This window comes from Cervus canadensis, chromosome 2, assembly GCF_019320065.1.
Source record: "Cervus canadensis isolate Bull #8, Minnesota chromosome 2, ASM1932006v1, whole genome shotgun sequence".
Classification (NCBI taxonomy): domain Eukaryota; kingdom Metazoa; phylum Chordata; class Mammalia; order Artiodactyla; family Cervidae; genus Cervus; species Cervus canadensis.
The window spans coordinates 87,565,777-87,579,383 of record NC_057387.1 but is presented as its reverse complement, the minus strand read 5'-3'; the positions used below and the strand labels follow the sequence as shown (position 1 = coordinate 87,579,383).

The 13,607-nt window shown below is 37.4% G+C and overlaps 1 protein-coding gene across 2 annotated transcripts in view; it reads right to left on the bottom strand.

Annotated features, from left to right (window-relative positions):
- Positions 1–13,607, bottom strand: part of NDC1 (NDC1 transmembrane nucleoporin) — a 58,400-nt gene that overhangs the window by 24,185 nt on the left and 20,608 nt on the right. For both annotated transcript variants that reach the window (XM_043461269.1, XM_043461270.1), the window contains exons 8-14: positions 13,388–13,523; positions 12,414–12,506; positions 10,833–10,914; positions 8,237–8,395; positions 3,701–3,946; positions 3,488–3,603; positions 1,395–1,445 (exon numbers count right to left, since the gene is read on the bottom strand). In XM_043461269.1, coding sequence (XP_043317204.1) covers positions 1,395–1,445; positions 3,488–3,603; positions 3,701–3,946; positions 8,237–8,395; positions 10,833–10,914; positions 12,414–12,506; positions 13,388–13,523 — 883 coding nt within the window. The remainder of the gene's footprint in view (positions 1–1,394; positions 1,446–3,487; positions 3,604–3,700; positions 3,947–8,236; positions 8,396–10,832; positions 10,915–12,413; positions 12,507–13,387; positions 13,524–13,607) is intronic.

The window sequence follows — 13,607 nt, the reverse complement described above, 5'->3', positions numbered from 1 at the left end:
TCTTGGTAGAAGATGAGACACCTTTCTCAGAGGTCTGATGGTTTTCCCAGGGCTCTAATGGAGAGCCTACAGATTATTTCTGGCAAACATTCTCGCTAGTTGCATGGATATTCCCTGCTACCACAGTGAAAAAAGTTTCAAGAACTTGAAAGGATTCTTTGCTGTATGTATCTATATTCTACCAGAGTTACTCAGATCTCTCTCACCACCAGAGTAGGATCCTCAAAGAATAAAATGAGGAATGTATGCCAATACAGACTTTCACTTCAAGACATTAATACGAGTGCGCTATTAGTTAATAATGCAGTATCTGCAAAAACAGAAAAGCTAGATTAAAATAATTAAAACAAAAATTCTTTCCCCTACACATGGGCAAAGGTTTTCCTCATCAAAGGATTAACTGACACACAACAGCTGTAGCAGTGAAAACAGGAATGAATCTTTAGCTTCTACCTCTGAGATTTACTCTCCTACAGCAGCTGGGGCAGCTACAGATAAGCTGGAAAGTCATTTAGTTTGTGGCCTAAATTACAACTTTAATCCAAAACCAGTTTAACACCTGCAGTCTAACCCAGTTATCTCTCTTCTGAACACCAAAATGGCCACAACAATGTCAGCAGGACAAATGAGCCATGAAGGATCGCCACGGATTTGCTCACTTTGCAGGAAGGGGCCACACCTTGGCACAAAGCTGCCTGCAGCCAAGAGACCCAGAAGGCCACTAGAGCCCAGCCTCGGGAAGTCACTGATGGGAGATGTGTGTCTAGGTCAGGTACTGTTTAAAGAGAGGTTTATGGAGCCCATTATACAGAGTGAAGTAAGCCAGAAAGATAAAGAACATTACAGCATACTAACACATATATATGGAATTTAGAAAGATGGTAATGATAACCCTATATGCAAAACAGAAAAAGAGACATAGATGTACAGAACAGACTTTTGGACTCTGTGGGAGAAGGTGAGGGTGGGATGTTTCAAGAGAACAGCATGTATATTATCTATAGTGAAACAGATCACCAGCCCAGGTGGGATGCATGGGACAAGTGCTTGGGCCTGGTGCACTGGGAAGACCCAGAGGAATCGGGTGGAGAGGGAGGTGGGAGGGGGGATCGGGATGGGGAATACATGTAACTCCTTGGCTGATTCATGTCAATGTATGACAAAACCCACTGCAATGTTGTGAAGTAATTAGCCTCCAACTAATAAAAATAAATGAAAAATAAATAAATTTTAAGAAATAAAAAAATAAAGAGAGGTTTAGTGAAGCATGATGCCAAGCTATTTGGCTTGCTAGGATCAAACTAAATATTGAGGAGTCTAATCCTATTTGCTACTTCACTTCTTATTTTGTTTTCTCTCCCCCCACTCCCAATGTTATAACTACATATTCTTACCTTACTGAAAAAATACATTATCAGCACTCGTTTTGATAAGAAATTCTTAACCTGATACGGAAAAAAAGGGAAGAATTATCACATGAACAGTTCGATGCTACTCAAATATAATATTACACATTTCCAGGTTCTTCCGGACACTAACTTAAATGAAACACATCACACTTTACAAAGAAAGGTAAGGTAAACCACATAAGTAAATACCTTTGTACTATAAATTGGATAACCAAGACAGGCCATCTGATCTAAACTGGACTCCCATGTACACATGTCTAGCCCTCAAATTAGAGCCCTGTCATAATCAAAAAGTAGTTCTGGTGATATTTCCTAAAACCATATTCTTTCTCAATTCTCTACAACTGTCCTACCCTTTAACCTCCTAATATTAAGGCCAAAAAAGACCATGTTTCCTCTACAAAAAAAAAAGATCTTAAGACAGAAGTGGTTTTCTACTAGTTGACATTTACAAGGAAAATAATTTTCTCAGTATTAAGTTAAAAGCTACATAACCCAACTGACTTGAAAGTAAATTCATGACAGCAGTATTTACACACATGGAGCCACAGGTGATGCTGAAGTTTCGTAAAATGCCTTCAGTTCTGCCCTCTCTATTAACTGAGCATTCTATCAACAAACATGTTGTTATTTCTCCCATCTTAAAAAATAAAACCCTTCCCTGGCCTCTCAACTTCCCCCAGCTATTAGCCCATTTCTCTGGTCCCCTTACAGTCAATCTCCTTTAAATTCAGATTTAGCTTCTCTGTGTCTTCCAATTCCTTTCCCAGTCTCTCTGGTACCCATGCCAGTCAGGTATTTGTTGTTACTACTCCACCCAATAGCTCTTGTCAAGGACTCAATGACCTCCATATTCCTAGCACACCAGTTCATTTTTAGTTTGAACCTCATGCTTCTTTTCAGACATAGCAGCATCTTTTCTTTTCAGCAGCATCTGACACTTCTGTCTGAAACACCCTTTTCTGGGTCCTTTCTCACCTTAATGGTGCTGGGTCTCCTTTGCTATTCCTCCTCACCTCCCAGACTTTGTCATCAAAGGGTTCCAGTTCTTGCATCTCTTTTCTTCTATATCTACACTCTCTAAAAATTTTCATGGAGTCTATGGCTTTCATGCTCTGATGACTTCCAAAATTTCAATTCTAACCTGGACTTTCCCCTAGACTCCAGATACATGTCTAATATCTTATTCAGTATTTTCACTGAATTGTCTAGTATCTCAAAATTGCTATGTCTAAAATGAGAATCATGATTTCCCTACCTCATCTCTATCAAATCTCTTTTCCAGAATCATCAGTAAGTTGCAACTCAATAAACTGCAACTACATTGTTTCAGATCCTCGGGCTAAAAGCTTCAGAATCAACACTGATTCTTTCACACCACAACTAAACCATAAGCAAATCCTATCATACCTATCTTCAGAATACACCCCGACTTTGATCACATTTTACAGTCTCCACCACACTCAGGTCATCCAGAATCCGTCATCAGGTCACCAGATTACTTTAACAGCTTTACTACTGTCTCTCTGCTTCCACTCCTGCCCCCTGAGGGTCTAGTCTTAACACAACAGTACTTTCAAAATGTAAGGTTACATCATGTCATTCTTGTGGGTAAAACCATGCAGTAGTCATCCATCTCATTCAGAGAAAATTTCAGTCTTTACAACAGCTAATGAACCCGACAAGCTGCTCCAGGTGCCTGCTACCTCATCTCACCACCCAGAACTATAATACACATGCTTGCTCAGCTATCTGCCCTCACAAGAACGTAAACATACAGTCAGGGACTTTTGTTTGCTGTTTTCCCAGTATCTAAAAACACACCCAGTGTATATGAAGAAATCAATAAATATCTCTTAAATGAAAGAATTCATAGATCAAAGGCATTGCATTAGGTTAAGCCATATGAACTTGTAATTTGTACAACTCAAACCCAAATACTAGTAATTTCATATGGGTCAATTTAATATATGAAGCATTCCCAAAGTTCTATTTATTCCTGATGGCTTACTTATGTGAGATCCTTGATGTTCTCAATGCTATATGTAAATACAAATCCTATACCCATATCATCCTACCTGTTCACGTTTATTCTGAATCCATGAATAAATCACATTGGGCTGTCTCACTGTCTTACCCTCAGCACTAACAGAGGTAGATGGAGAAGGATTAGAAAATTCAGTCATTTGCTGATCTACAAAAAAAAAAAAACACCAAGAAGGCAAAAACTTAGGCTATATGATTCTCTGCAACTATGACATTTCAAATTTTAGAAAATAAACGATCCTCACCAGAAGCTGAAGTCCATAATCTTGGCCCTCTTCTTGTGAGCTGAGGACTTTGAGGTGACCCATAGCTTGTGTTTACATCAAAAATTCCAGCCATCCGGTTCACTACACTAGAGCCAAATGGGGTGGCCAGGGGACTTGCAACATCAGGTGTAGATAATTTTGAGGAGAACAGTGATGTCTTAATTAATGATGGCATTGAAGGCCGAGGCATCTGGCTAGATTTGGGGGTCTGAAACGCAGTTTCTTCTGTAAAAGAACAGATCATGTGCTGAGAAGAGGCAATCTGATCAAAGTAGGCCAGAGTGGAGGTTCTCAAATTTTACACATCTCAATTCTTTGCTTAACTCATTTAACCAAGGCTCAGTAGATTGTTTCCATATAGGTTTACAATTTCAACACCCATATTTTACTACTGCATCTTGGTGACCACTTAAGGAGCTTTATACATCTTTTTCTGTCAGACTGGTTCAGCCTCTCTCAGTTTTTTACCCTAAACAGATATCTTCATCTTCAAGGTCAATTTCTCCAACTCTAAGCTGCACTGAACGAACTTATATTTTATTTTTAAATGGCAACACTATATTGCATTAGTATATGCCCTGGGTTATTGTATATTCTTACTGTAACCATTACTTGGCTAAATCAAATCTACAGTGTGAAAATGTACAGAGCACTAACCTTATCCCATTTTCCCGAGTTCTTTAAAGTTAACAAAAGTCACACCAGTGATTAACTTGTCCAGGATATATACACATCTGTTCTATAAACAGCTTCTTCAAAAATTATCTTATAACTCTACCAATTATAGTCTCTTGTACAAAAATAACATCTTTCTGCCACTCCAACACAAAGACAATAAATTATACTAGTATTCTATCTTTTTAATAAAACTGGCATAAGACACTAAACATTTATAAGAACCAAATTTTCACTACATGACTTTTTAAGGGTAAATGACAATAAGAAATAGCTAAAGAATCAATTTAAAGATTAAAACTGGTGGGGTTTCTTTTAATATATTTTTTTTAAATTCTATTTATTTATTTGACTTCACCAAGTCTTAGTTCCCACACTCAGGATCTTTGATCTTCATTGCAGCATGTGGGATCTACTTCCCCAGCCAGGAATTGAACCCGGGCCCCCTGAACTGGGAGCGCAGTCCTAGTCACTGGACCCCCAGGGAAGTCCCAAGATCAGTGCTTTTAAGTTTTGTAATTATTCCTCAAATTAAAGGCAAATTCTGACTGATGGAATATGACAACAATTTAAAGAAATGACTAATCCATATTTGCTCAGACCCAGGATCCCCTCAACTCAGAATTACAATGATCTTTCTAAAATGCTAATTTAATGAAACTATAACTATTCAAATTCTCTAATGGCTCCACATCTTTACAGGACCAACTTTAAACTCGTCCTTTCATTATCACGCATCATCCTACTCATTCAGACTTCCTTTTAATAGTTACACTGTCTTGTCATCGTTTGCATGCCTCCCACTAAAAGGTCAGGCCCAAGAATGTTTCTGCATCTTTCATTCTTTGGTAGTGCTTGGTACATGGCAGTCATTCAGTAAATACTTGTTGAAAAAATAAATGCTAATCTGAATGTTGACAATATCTGAAACACCAGCAGAATCTTTTAAAACCTGACATTCATGAACTTATCTAGATCACTTTTCTTCTGCAATCTCTTTGTGTGTGGTCTATGAAGCCAGCAGAATAATGAAATCAAAGTCAGAGATATGTTTCCTTTGGCCCATATACTGATTTTTTTATATATCAAGATTAGTCATCAATGTAAAAAGTGGTAGATTTCCCCCAAAACTTCTTCAGCTGTCTCTTTAAAAGAAAAAAAGAAAAAGACCAGAAGTTCAGATTGTTGTTGTTGTTCAGTCACTCAGTCCTATCTAACTCTGCAACCCCATGGACTGCAGTACACCAGGCTTCCCTGTCCATCACCATCTCCTGGAGTTTGCTCAAACACATGACCATCGAGTCAGTGATGCCATCCAACCATCTCATCCTCTGTTGTCCCCTTCTCCTCCTGTCTTCAATCTTTCCCAGCATCAGCGTCTTTTCCAATGAGTCAGCTCTTCGAATCAGCTGGCCAGAGTATTGGAGCTTCAGCATCAGTCCTTCCAATGAATATTCAGGATTGATTTCCTTTAGGATTGACTGGTTTGATCTCCATGCTGTCTAAGGGACTCTCAAGACTCTTCTCCAACACCACAGTTCAAAAGCATCAGTTCTTCAGCGCTCAGCCTTCTTTATGGTTCAACTCTCACATCTATACATGACTACTAGAAAAACCATAGCTTTGATTATAAGGACCTTTGTCAGCAAAGTAACGTCTCTGCTTTTTAATATGCTATGTTTGTCATAGCTTTTCTTCCAAGGAGCAAGTGTCTTTTAATCTCATGGCTGCAGTCACCATCTGCAGTGATTCTGGAGCCCAAGAAAATAAAGTCTGTCACTGTTACCATTGTTTCCCCATCTATTTGCCATGAAGTGATGGGACTGGATGCCATGATATTAGTTTTTTGAATGTTGAGTTTTAAGCCAGCTTTTTCACTCTCCTCTTTCACCTTCATCAAGTGGTTCTTTAATTCCTCTTCACTTTCTGCCATAAGGGTGGTGTCATCAGCATATCTGAGGTTACTGATATTTCTCCTGGCAATCTTGATTCCAGCTTGTGCTTTATCCAGACTGGCATTTCACATGATGTACTCTGCATATAAGTTAAATAAGCAGGGTGACAATATACAGCTTTGAAGTACTCCTTTCCCAATTTGGAACCAGTCTGTTGTTCCTGGTTCTAAGTGCTGCTTCTTGACCCACATCTAGATTTCTCAGGTGACAGGTAAGGTGGTCCGGTATTCCCATCTCTTCAAGAATTTTCCACAGTTTGTTGTGATCCACACAGTCAAAGGCTTTAGAACAGTCAATGAAGCAGAAGTAGATGTTTTTCTGGAATTCTCATGCTTTTTCTGTGATCCAGCAGATCTTGGCAATTTGATCTCCGGTTCCTCTGCCTTTTCTAAACCCAACTTATGTATCTGGAAGTTCTTGATTCACATACTGTTGAAGCCTAGCTTGAAGGATTTTGAGAATTACCTTGCTAGCATGTGAAATGAGTGCAACTGTGCGGTAGTTTGAACATTCTTCGGCATTCTTTCTTTGGGATTGGAATGAAAACTGACCTTTTCCAGTCCTGTGGCCACTGCTAAGTTTTCCAAATGTGCTGGCATAGTGAATGCAGCACTTTCACAGTGTATTCTCTTAGAATTTGAAACAGCTCAGCTGGAATTCCATCACTACCACTAGCTTTGTTCATAGTGATGTTTCCTAAGGCCCACTTGACTTTGTACTCCAGGATGTCTGGCTCTAGACGAGTAATTACACCATCATGGTTATCTGGGCCGTTATGATTTTTTTTGTATAGTTCTTCTGTATATTCTTGCCACCTTGTATTAAGATCTTCTGCTTCTGTTAGGTCCATACCACTTCTTTTATCATGCCCATCCTTGCATGAAATGTTCCCTTGATATCTGCAATTTTCCTGAAGAGATCTCTAGTCTCTCCCATTCTACTGTTTTCCTCTATTTCTTTGCACTGTTGACTTAGGAAAGTTTTCTTACCTCTCTTTGCTATTCTGTGGAACTCTGCATTCAGATGGGTATATCTTTCCTTTTCTCCTTTGCCTTCTGCTTCTCTTTTTTTCTCAGTTATTTGTAAGGCCTCCTCAGACAATCATTTTGCCTTTTTGCATTTCTTCTTCTTGGGGATGGTTTTGATAATTGCCTCCTGTACAATGTTACAAACCTCCAGTATCAGAAGTTCAGATACTGGGTCCAAATTCTCACATGGGAACCATGAATCAAAGCTAACCCATAGTTTTCCATTTCAGATGAAGCCTATGCCCCCAAGTTTACCATGGTCCTCACCCAGCTAGTTCTGCCCATTTTCTTTAAATGCCTGGTTCCCAAGGCATCAGAACATTAAGTCTTTTTCTCAGTCTTACATTCCTAAGTATCACCTACTTAAGGTGCTTCGTGAAATAGCATAGGTTTCTCCACCTCTACTTCTTCCTCTTAGCTTTCATCTTTCGAACATTTAGCTACCTTAAAACAATTAATGTGACGCCCCCATCCCTAAATCACTGAGTCACTTCAGCTGCTTCTCTCTGGCACTCCAGCAATTTTTTACCTCTGGGATACTGCAATCAGAACAGCATCCACTACTACTTGTAAAGATTCACTTGGCTCTGTATTAGGGTAAACTGAAGTATTCTGTTTAATGACAAACATGTGTTAGCCTGTTTAACACTACCACCACAATGAACTTAATTTTTTCAATCTACAATGATACTCAGGCTGCCTTCTTGGTTCAGTTCAATATCCCATACACTGGATCAATTCTGCCTAAAAATATATACTTCACACTTACATACAATCTAATCCTTAGACTACCTACTGTTATCTTTCTTATGAAACAGAGTGTAAGTGCTTTCCCCTCTCTTAGTGTACGGAGTTACCTGGAGAATTCAATTTCTTAGCTTCCACTGGGTACGATGAAGACATCACTCTCCCATTTGTAGCAGCAGCTTCTTGGCAGAGCACAAGTTTCTGAGTCATATCATTTAAAAGATTCAAACACTCTCTTGAAATAGCTGTCCAGTTGTGGGGATGTCCACCTAAGAGGTCCAAATATCACCTTTTAAAATGAAGATAATCTTATAGTATCCTCTCAAAATGGGGAGAAATATCAATGAGAAATGCTTATTACACTTTGCAGTAGGGCCCACTTTTCTACTATTAAGTCATTATTTATACTCAAGCCATCTAGTAACAGAAATTCAATAAATATCTGGGTGAAATAATTTTCCTAAAAGTCTACAAAACAAAATTTGCTATTTTACCATTAAAAAAAACAAAAACACAACTCTCAAATTGATTGCTAAAATAAAGCCAAACACGGGAACACGATTTGAGTGAAATAGACCCAGGTTACTTCACTAGCAATACTGAACGGACCAAAGACTAAGACACTGACCATGTCTAATGAGATGCACCCCATGGCCCCCAGTGACCTCTAAACTGCTTGGCTGACCTACTGTGCTTCCTTACATTTTCATTTGCAAAAGAGCCCCTATTTGCAATTGTATCTACATAAGCGACACATTATTTGATAGTGATCATACTTTATACTTAGAGGGTTTATGAATCTGCTATCCCACTAATTTAAATTACTGTGATCCACACTCTTAATTCTTTTCTCACTATCTTTTGATTTCTAAAACCTTTATCTCCTATAGCTGTCATGTAAAATCAACTGTGCTTCACTGTGTGTTCAGAACAGCAGAGGAATCCACTGAAAACTGTTTTCTCCATCCTGGGTGCCAAATAAATCATTCTCTCTTCACTTAGGTCCCTCCTTAAATCTTTCCCTCTATTTACAGCTCAAAAGAGAAATACCACTTAACCTGAAAACAAACACAATACTTCAACAATAGGCCCCAGGATGTTTTATTCTGCTGTAACTTAGGACCACAAACTATTTCATGGTCCAATTACATTTTTTTCTTCCAGTTTTGAGATATAATTGACACACAGCATTGTATCAGGTTTAAGGTATATACAGCCTAATGATCTGACTTCCATATATCATGAAATGGTAATCACGGTAAGTTTAGCAAACATCAATCATCTCTGACACATACAAATTAAACAAATAGGAAAAAAAAACCATTTTTCCTTGTGATGAAAACTCTTAGGATTTACACTCAATATCTTTCATATATAATATACAGCAGTGTTAATTATATTTATCATATTGCACATACATCCCTAGTACTTACTTATCTTATAACTGAGTTTGTGCTTTTTGATTGCCTTCATCTAATTCCCTCTCCTCTACCCTTCACCTCTGGTAACCACAAATCTCATCTCTATCTCTCTGCCCAGTTAATAATATGTCCTTTGGCAGAGAACAGGCCACCTCGTTACAGTTTACTTGAATATCTGGTGAAAACATTTAGTGTATAGGGAATTCTTAAGTAAACCTAAGCCTACTAGAAAGAATTGCTACAGTTAATTTTCATAGCATCAGCAGTGGATTTTTTTTCATAGTGGGAAAGACTGAGGGCAAAAGGAGAAGGGGAAACAGAGGATGAGACGGTTAGATGGCATCACCAACTCAATGGGCATGAATTTGAGCAAACTCAGGGAGATGGTGAAGGACAGGGAAGCCTGATGTGCTGCAGTTCATGGGGTCTCAGAGTCGAATATGACTTGGTGACTGAACAACACAAAAGGAGATAAATATAAATATAAAAATTTATATTTTTATATAACTGGATTTTATTACCATGTAGCATGTAACTATAGGTTTATTTTATAATGTGGGAATTGACAAGTTTGGCCAAATAATGAAAAGCTTATTAGAGAGATATAAAGCCACCCGGTTCTCTCCCCAGTGGTGCTGGGCTGGAAGGTTTTCCTTCTAACAATTAGGCGGAGCATTACTGGCACAGCTGCAACCTTGAGGAGCTTGGCAAGTAACAATGGAGAATTGTTCCATAGCTGCCAAGAGCATCCTTGGACAGATCACCATCAAATCTAGTTCCTTTTCACACTCCTTTTTACAGGGAGGCAAAGGAGCACAGCCAGAATAGGGAGCTCTGCATTAAGAGTCAAGCAACAGAATTTCTTAAATCCAACTCTTGACATTAACTTTATTAAGCCACTTAATCTCTCTTGAGACTTAGGTCCTCTATCAGAGAATCAGACCACGTGGTTTTTAAGACCCTTTGTAGCATTAAAACTTCCGGGATTCTTAAACTGTGCCTTTCTGCTCTGAAACTGTCAGCCTACCTCACAATTTCTCTAGGTGAAGGGAAGAGGGGGGCTGAAGGAAATAACATAAAAGTTGAAAAATACTTTCCCTAGAAACATAATTTTTAACCACAACAATGTGAACACTTAGCTGTATAAGATTCAAATCGATACTTTAACAGACTCACTGACGTGTGATGTTTTAATAAATACATCTCACTCACCAAAAATTTTAAGTAGATTGCTTTCTGCACACACATACTCAATTCCTATTAGGTCTATTACTTTTAGCAATACCTGGTTGGCTAAGGCTAAAAACTTCTTGTCTTCGTGAAGGAGAGTATTGAGAAAGCAACATCAGGTCCTGCAGAGCCAAATACTGAAAGGAAAGAAAATACACATTATTTAATTTTTTTACTCTCTATATAAAATCTTATTTATGAATGGGGCTCAACACTACATATCCAAGGGGAAATCAGTTGAAATTTTTCATGAAGTGAAAAACCATAACTTTTCCTTCAAGACTTTCACTTCCCTGCCTCTACCCTCCGTAGGCTACCCTAGTCACTATGGGCTCCAGCTACCAAGGAACTACAGAAAGGAGCTGTTCCTTTCCACCTTGTGGTGGGAAACATAAAACGTCACTGCCTCCTGGAACTTCCCTGTCCTCCCTGACAAAAACACACCCACACAGCTGTCAACCGCTGTGCTGGCTGTAATTTATACTAAGTGCCTACTTACCTGTCTCACCTGGTACCAGCCACCAAGCTGTGAGGCAGGGACAACACCCTGCTCACTACCACATCCAAAGGTAGTACCCAGCACGCAGGAGATACACAACATACTCTGTGCTTTTTTATGATGTATCTTCATCTTGTTCCCTGACAAACCACTTTACTCATCATTCAAGACACCATCCCTTCCGTGAAGGTTTCTTGTTTGGGTCCCAAGCAGAGTAAGTGGTTCCCGTTGCACTTACACAGTAAATTTTCATTATTTTGTGTATCTGCCTTATCCATTAGGTTGTGCTCTGCCTTATTCATCATTACACCCTAAGCAACTAGCAGTGACTGACATGTGCCCAATAATTACAGATCTGTTAAATAACCAAATGAGTATTTGATATTTTTGTTTATCTAATAAACTAATCATAATTGATATTTAAGGGTAATTAGAACCTCAGTGGGTCATTTTCTTATTAGTTTACAACTTTTCTAGAGTGTAATCCAAACTCTAGGTTCTACCTTAATTCTTTTTTAAGTACTAAGAACTCTTAACAAGATCACATATATTTTATACTTCTACTTTAAAATTTCAAAATCAAAATAATTTATTCTCACTTAGGTTGATTTAGAAACATGTTACAAATTCTTTAGACTTTTGATTAAAATTTGTTTCAGATCATCATCATTCAAACTTTAAGAGAGTTCATTAATATGTACTCTCTGTTTGATCATAACAAACTTTCTTTGATTATAACAGTCAACGATACTATATGAGTGAAAATATTTCCTAATCCAATGATTAAAAAAAAAGTGTTTTGTTTTGCTACCATGAGGAATTTGTGAAAAACCAATGTATATATATTGTATATCATTATATTTCATACTTGAAATATTTTTCTATCTCTCCTAAACATAGAAATAGTCTAGCTTATACACATACATTGCAATATATATTTGCATTTTAGTCACCTGGAATGAAAGCTGGAAAAAGTAATAACATTCAATGTAGCATGTAGCTGATTTTTACAATACTTTTTACAGTATTAGAATATTCTAGACCTTCAAAAAATATAAATATGTTAAATATGAAGATCATTCCATAAGATAAGTTAGAGATGACTGTGTAAATACACAAAATGCATAGCTCTGGTACCTTTATGATGAGAGGAGGATTGCTGTTTAAAACTTTTGGGAGGCATTCATCTGAGTCTTCTGAAAATGGTGGTTGAACAGGGAACAGATGAGCCTATCAAATATAATTAAACACAAAGACTATGCAATGACTTGTTTTCATGACAAATTACATTCAGTATATTAGCACTAATGACATTCAGTATATTTAGCACTATTTGCAATTCATTATAAAGAAGACAAGACAACCAAATTTAACATCTTTAGTGTTCCTTACAAAAACAGGTAGCATTAAAGTTATATATACTCAAATACACTACCTTCTAAAATGTTACTTTCCCAAAATTACTAGATCCCTGGCTTCCAATAATATAAACAAATTTAAGAAACAAAAATTCTCTGAAGCCACTGAAGGATACAAATCTACAGAAGTGGTAAAATAAAACAGAAACACTCATTTTCTAAGACAAACAGTTGAATGATGAAGACAATGCTATTCCTATTCTTTAAAATCATTTCTTCAATATAAATTCTAAAATTTCCTTCAAAGAATACATATTTTTATTGCCTTATATTTAAATATTTTAATAGTATCTATATCAGTAGCATATAAACTTAATTAAAAATGCAGGCCAATCTAGTATATGCTCATAGAGAAATGGAAACTTTCCAAAGAGAATTACACTAGAGATAACTCATAGCCAAGTTTAACTAACTGTTCCTTCAGTTTAGTTTTCTAATATTAAGAATAAATACTAAAAAAAAAAAAAAAGAATAAATACTAATACTTTTCCTCAGGAAAAAAAAACAAAACAAAAAACACTATAATTAAATGATGGTTATAACTGACGCATTTATTGTGAAGTCTCAGGAAAAAACCAAAACCCAACTTTGCAAAATGGCTTTGGGCACAACAACATGCTGATGAGTGTGCTACCAAAAATAAACCTCTGCACTCCAAAACAGAAAAGTACTGACAAAAAACTCAATACTAACCTCTGTGGCATAGATTTTGAAGAGTAGCCATGAGATGTACCAAGTCATCAGGACAAAGGCACCACACAGCCAGACATGATAGAGTAACGAGAGATTCAAGAGGCCACTCACAGTGTCAAGAGGCCTATGAAACTGCCTATGAAAACAGAAATCACTATTTAATCCTGTGGGAAGACTACAATATAAGCATTTAAGAGACCTGGGGCCCCATACTGAGAAG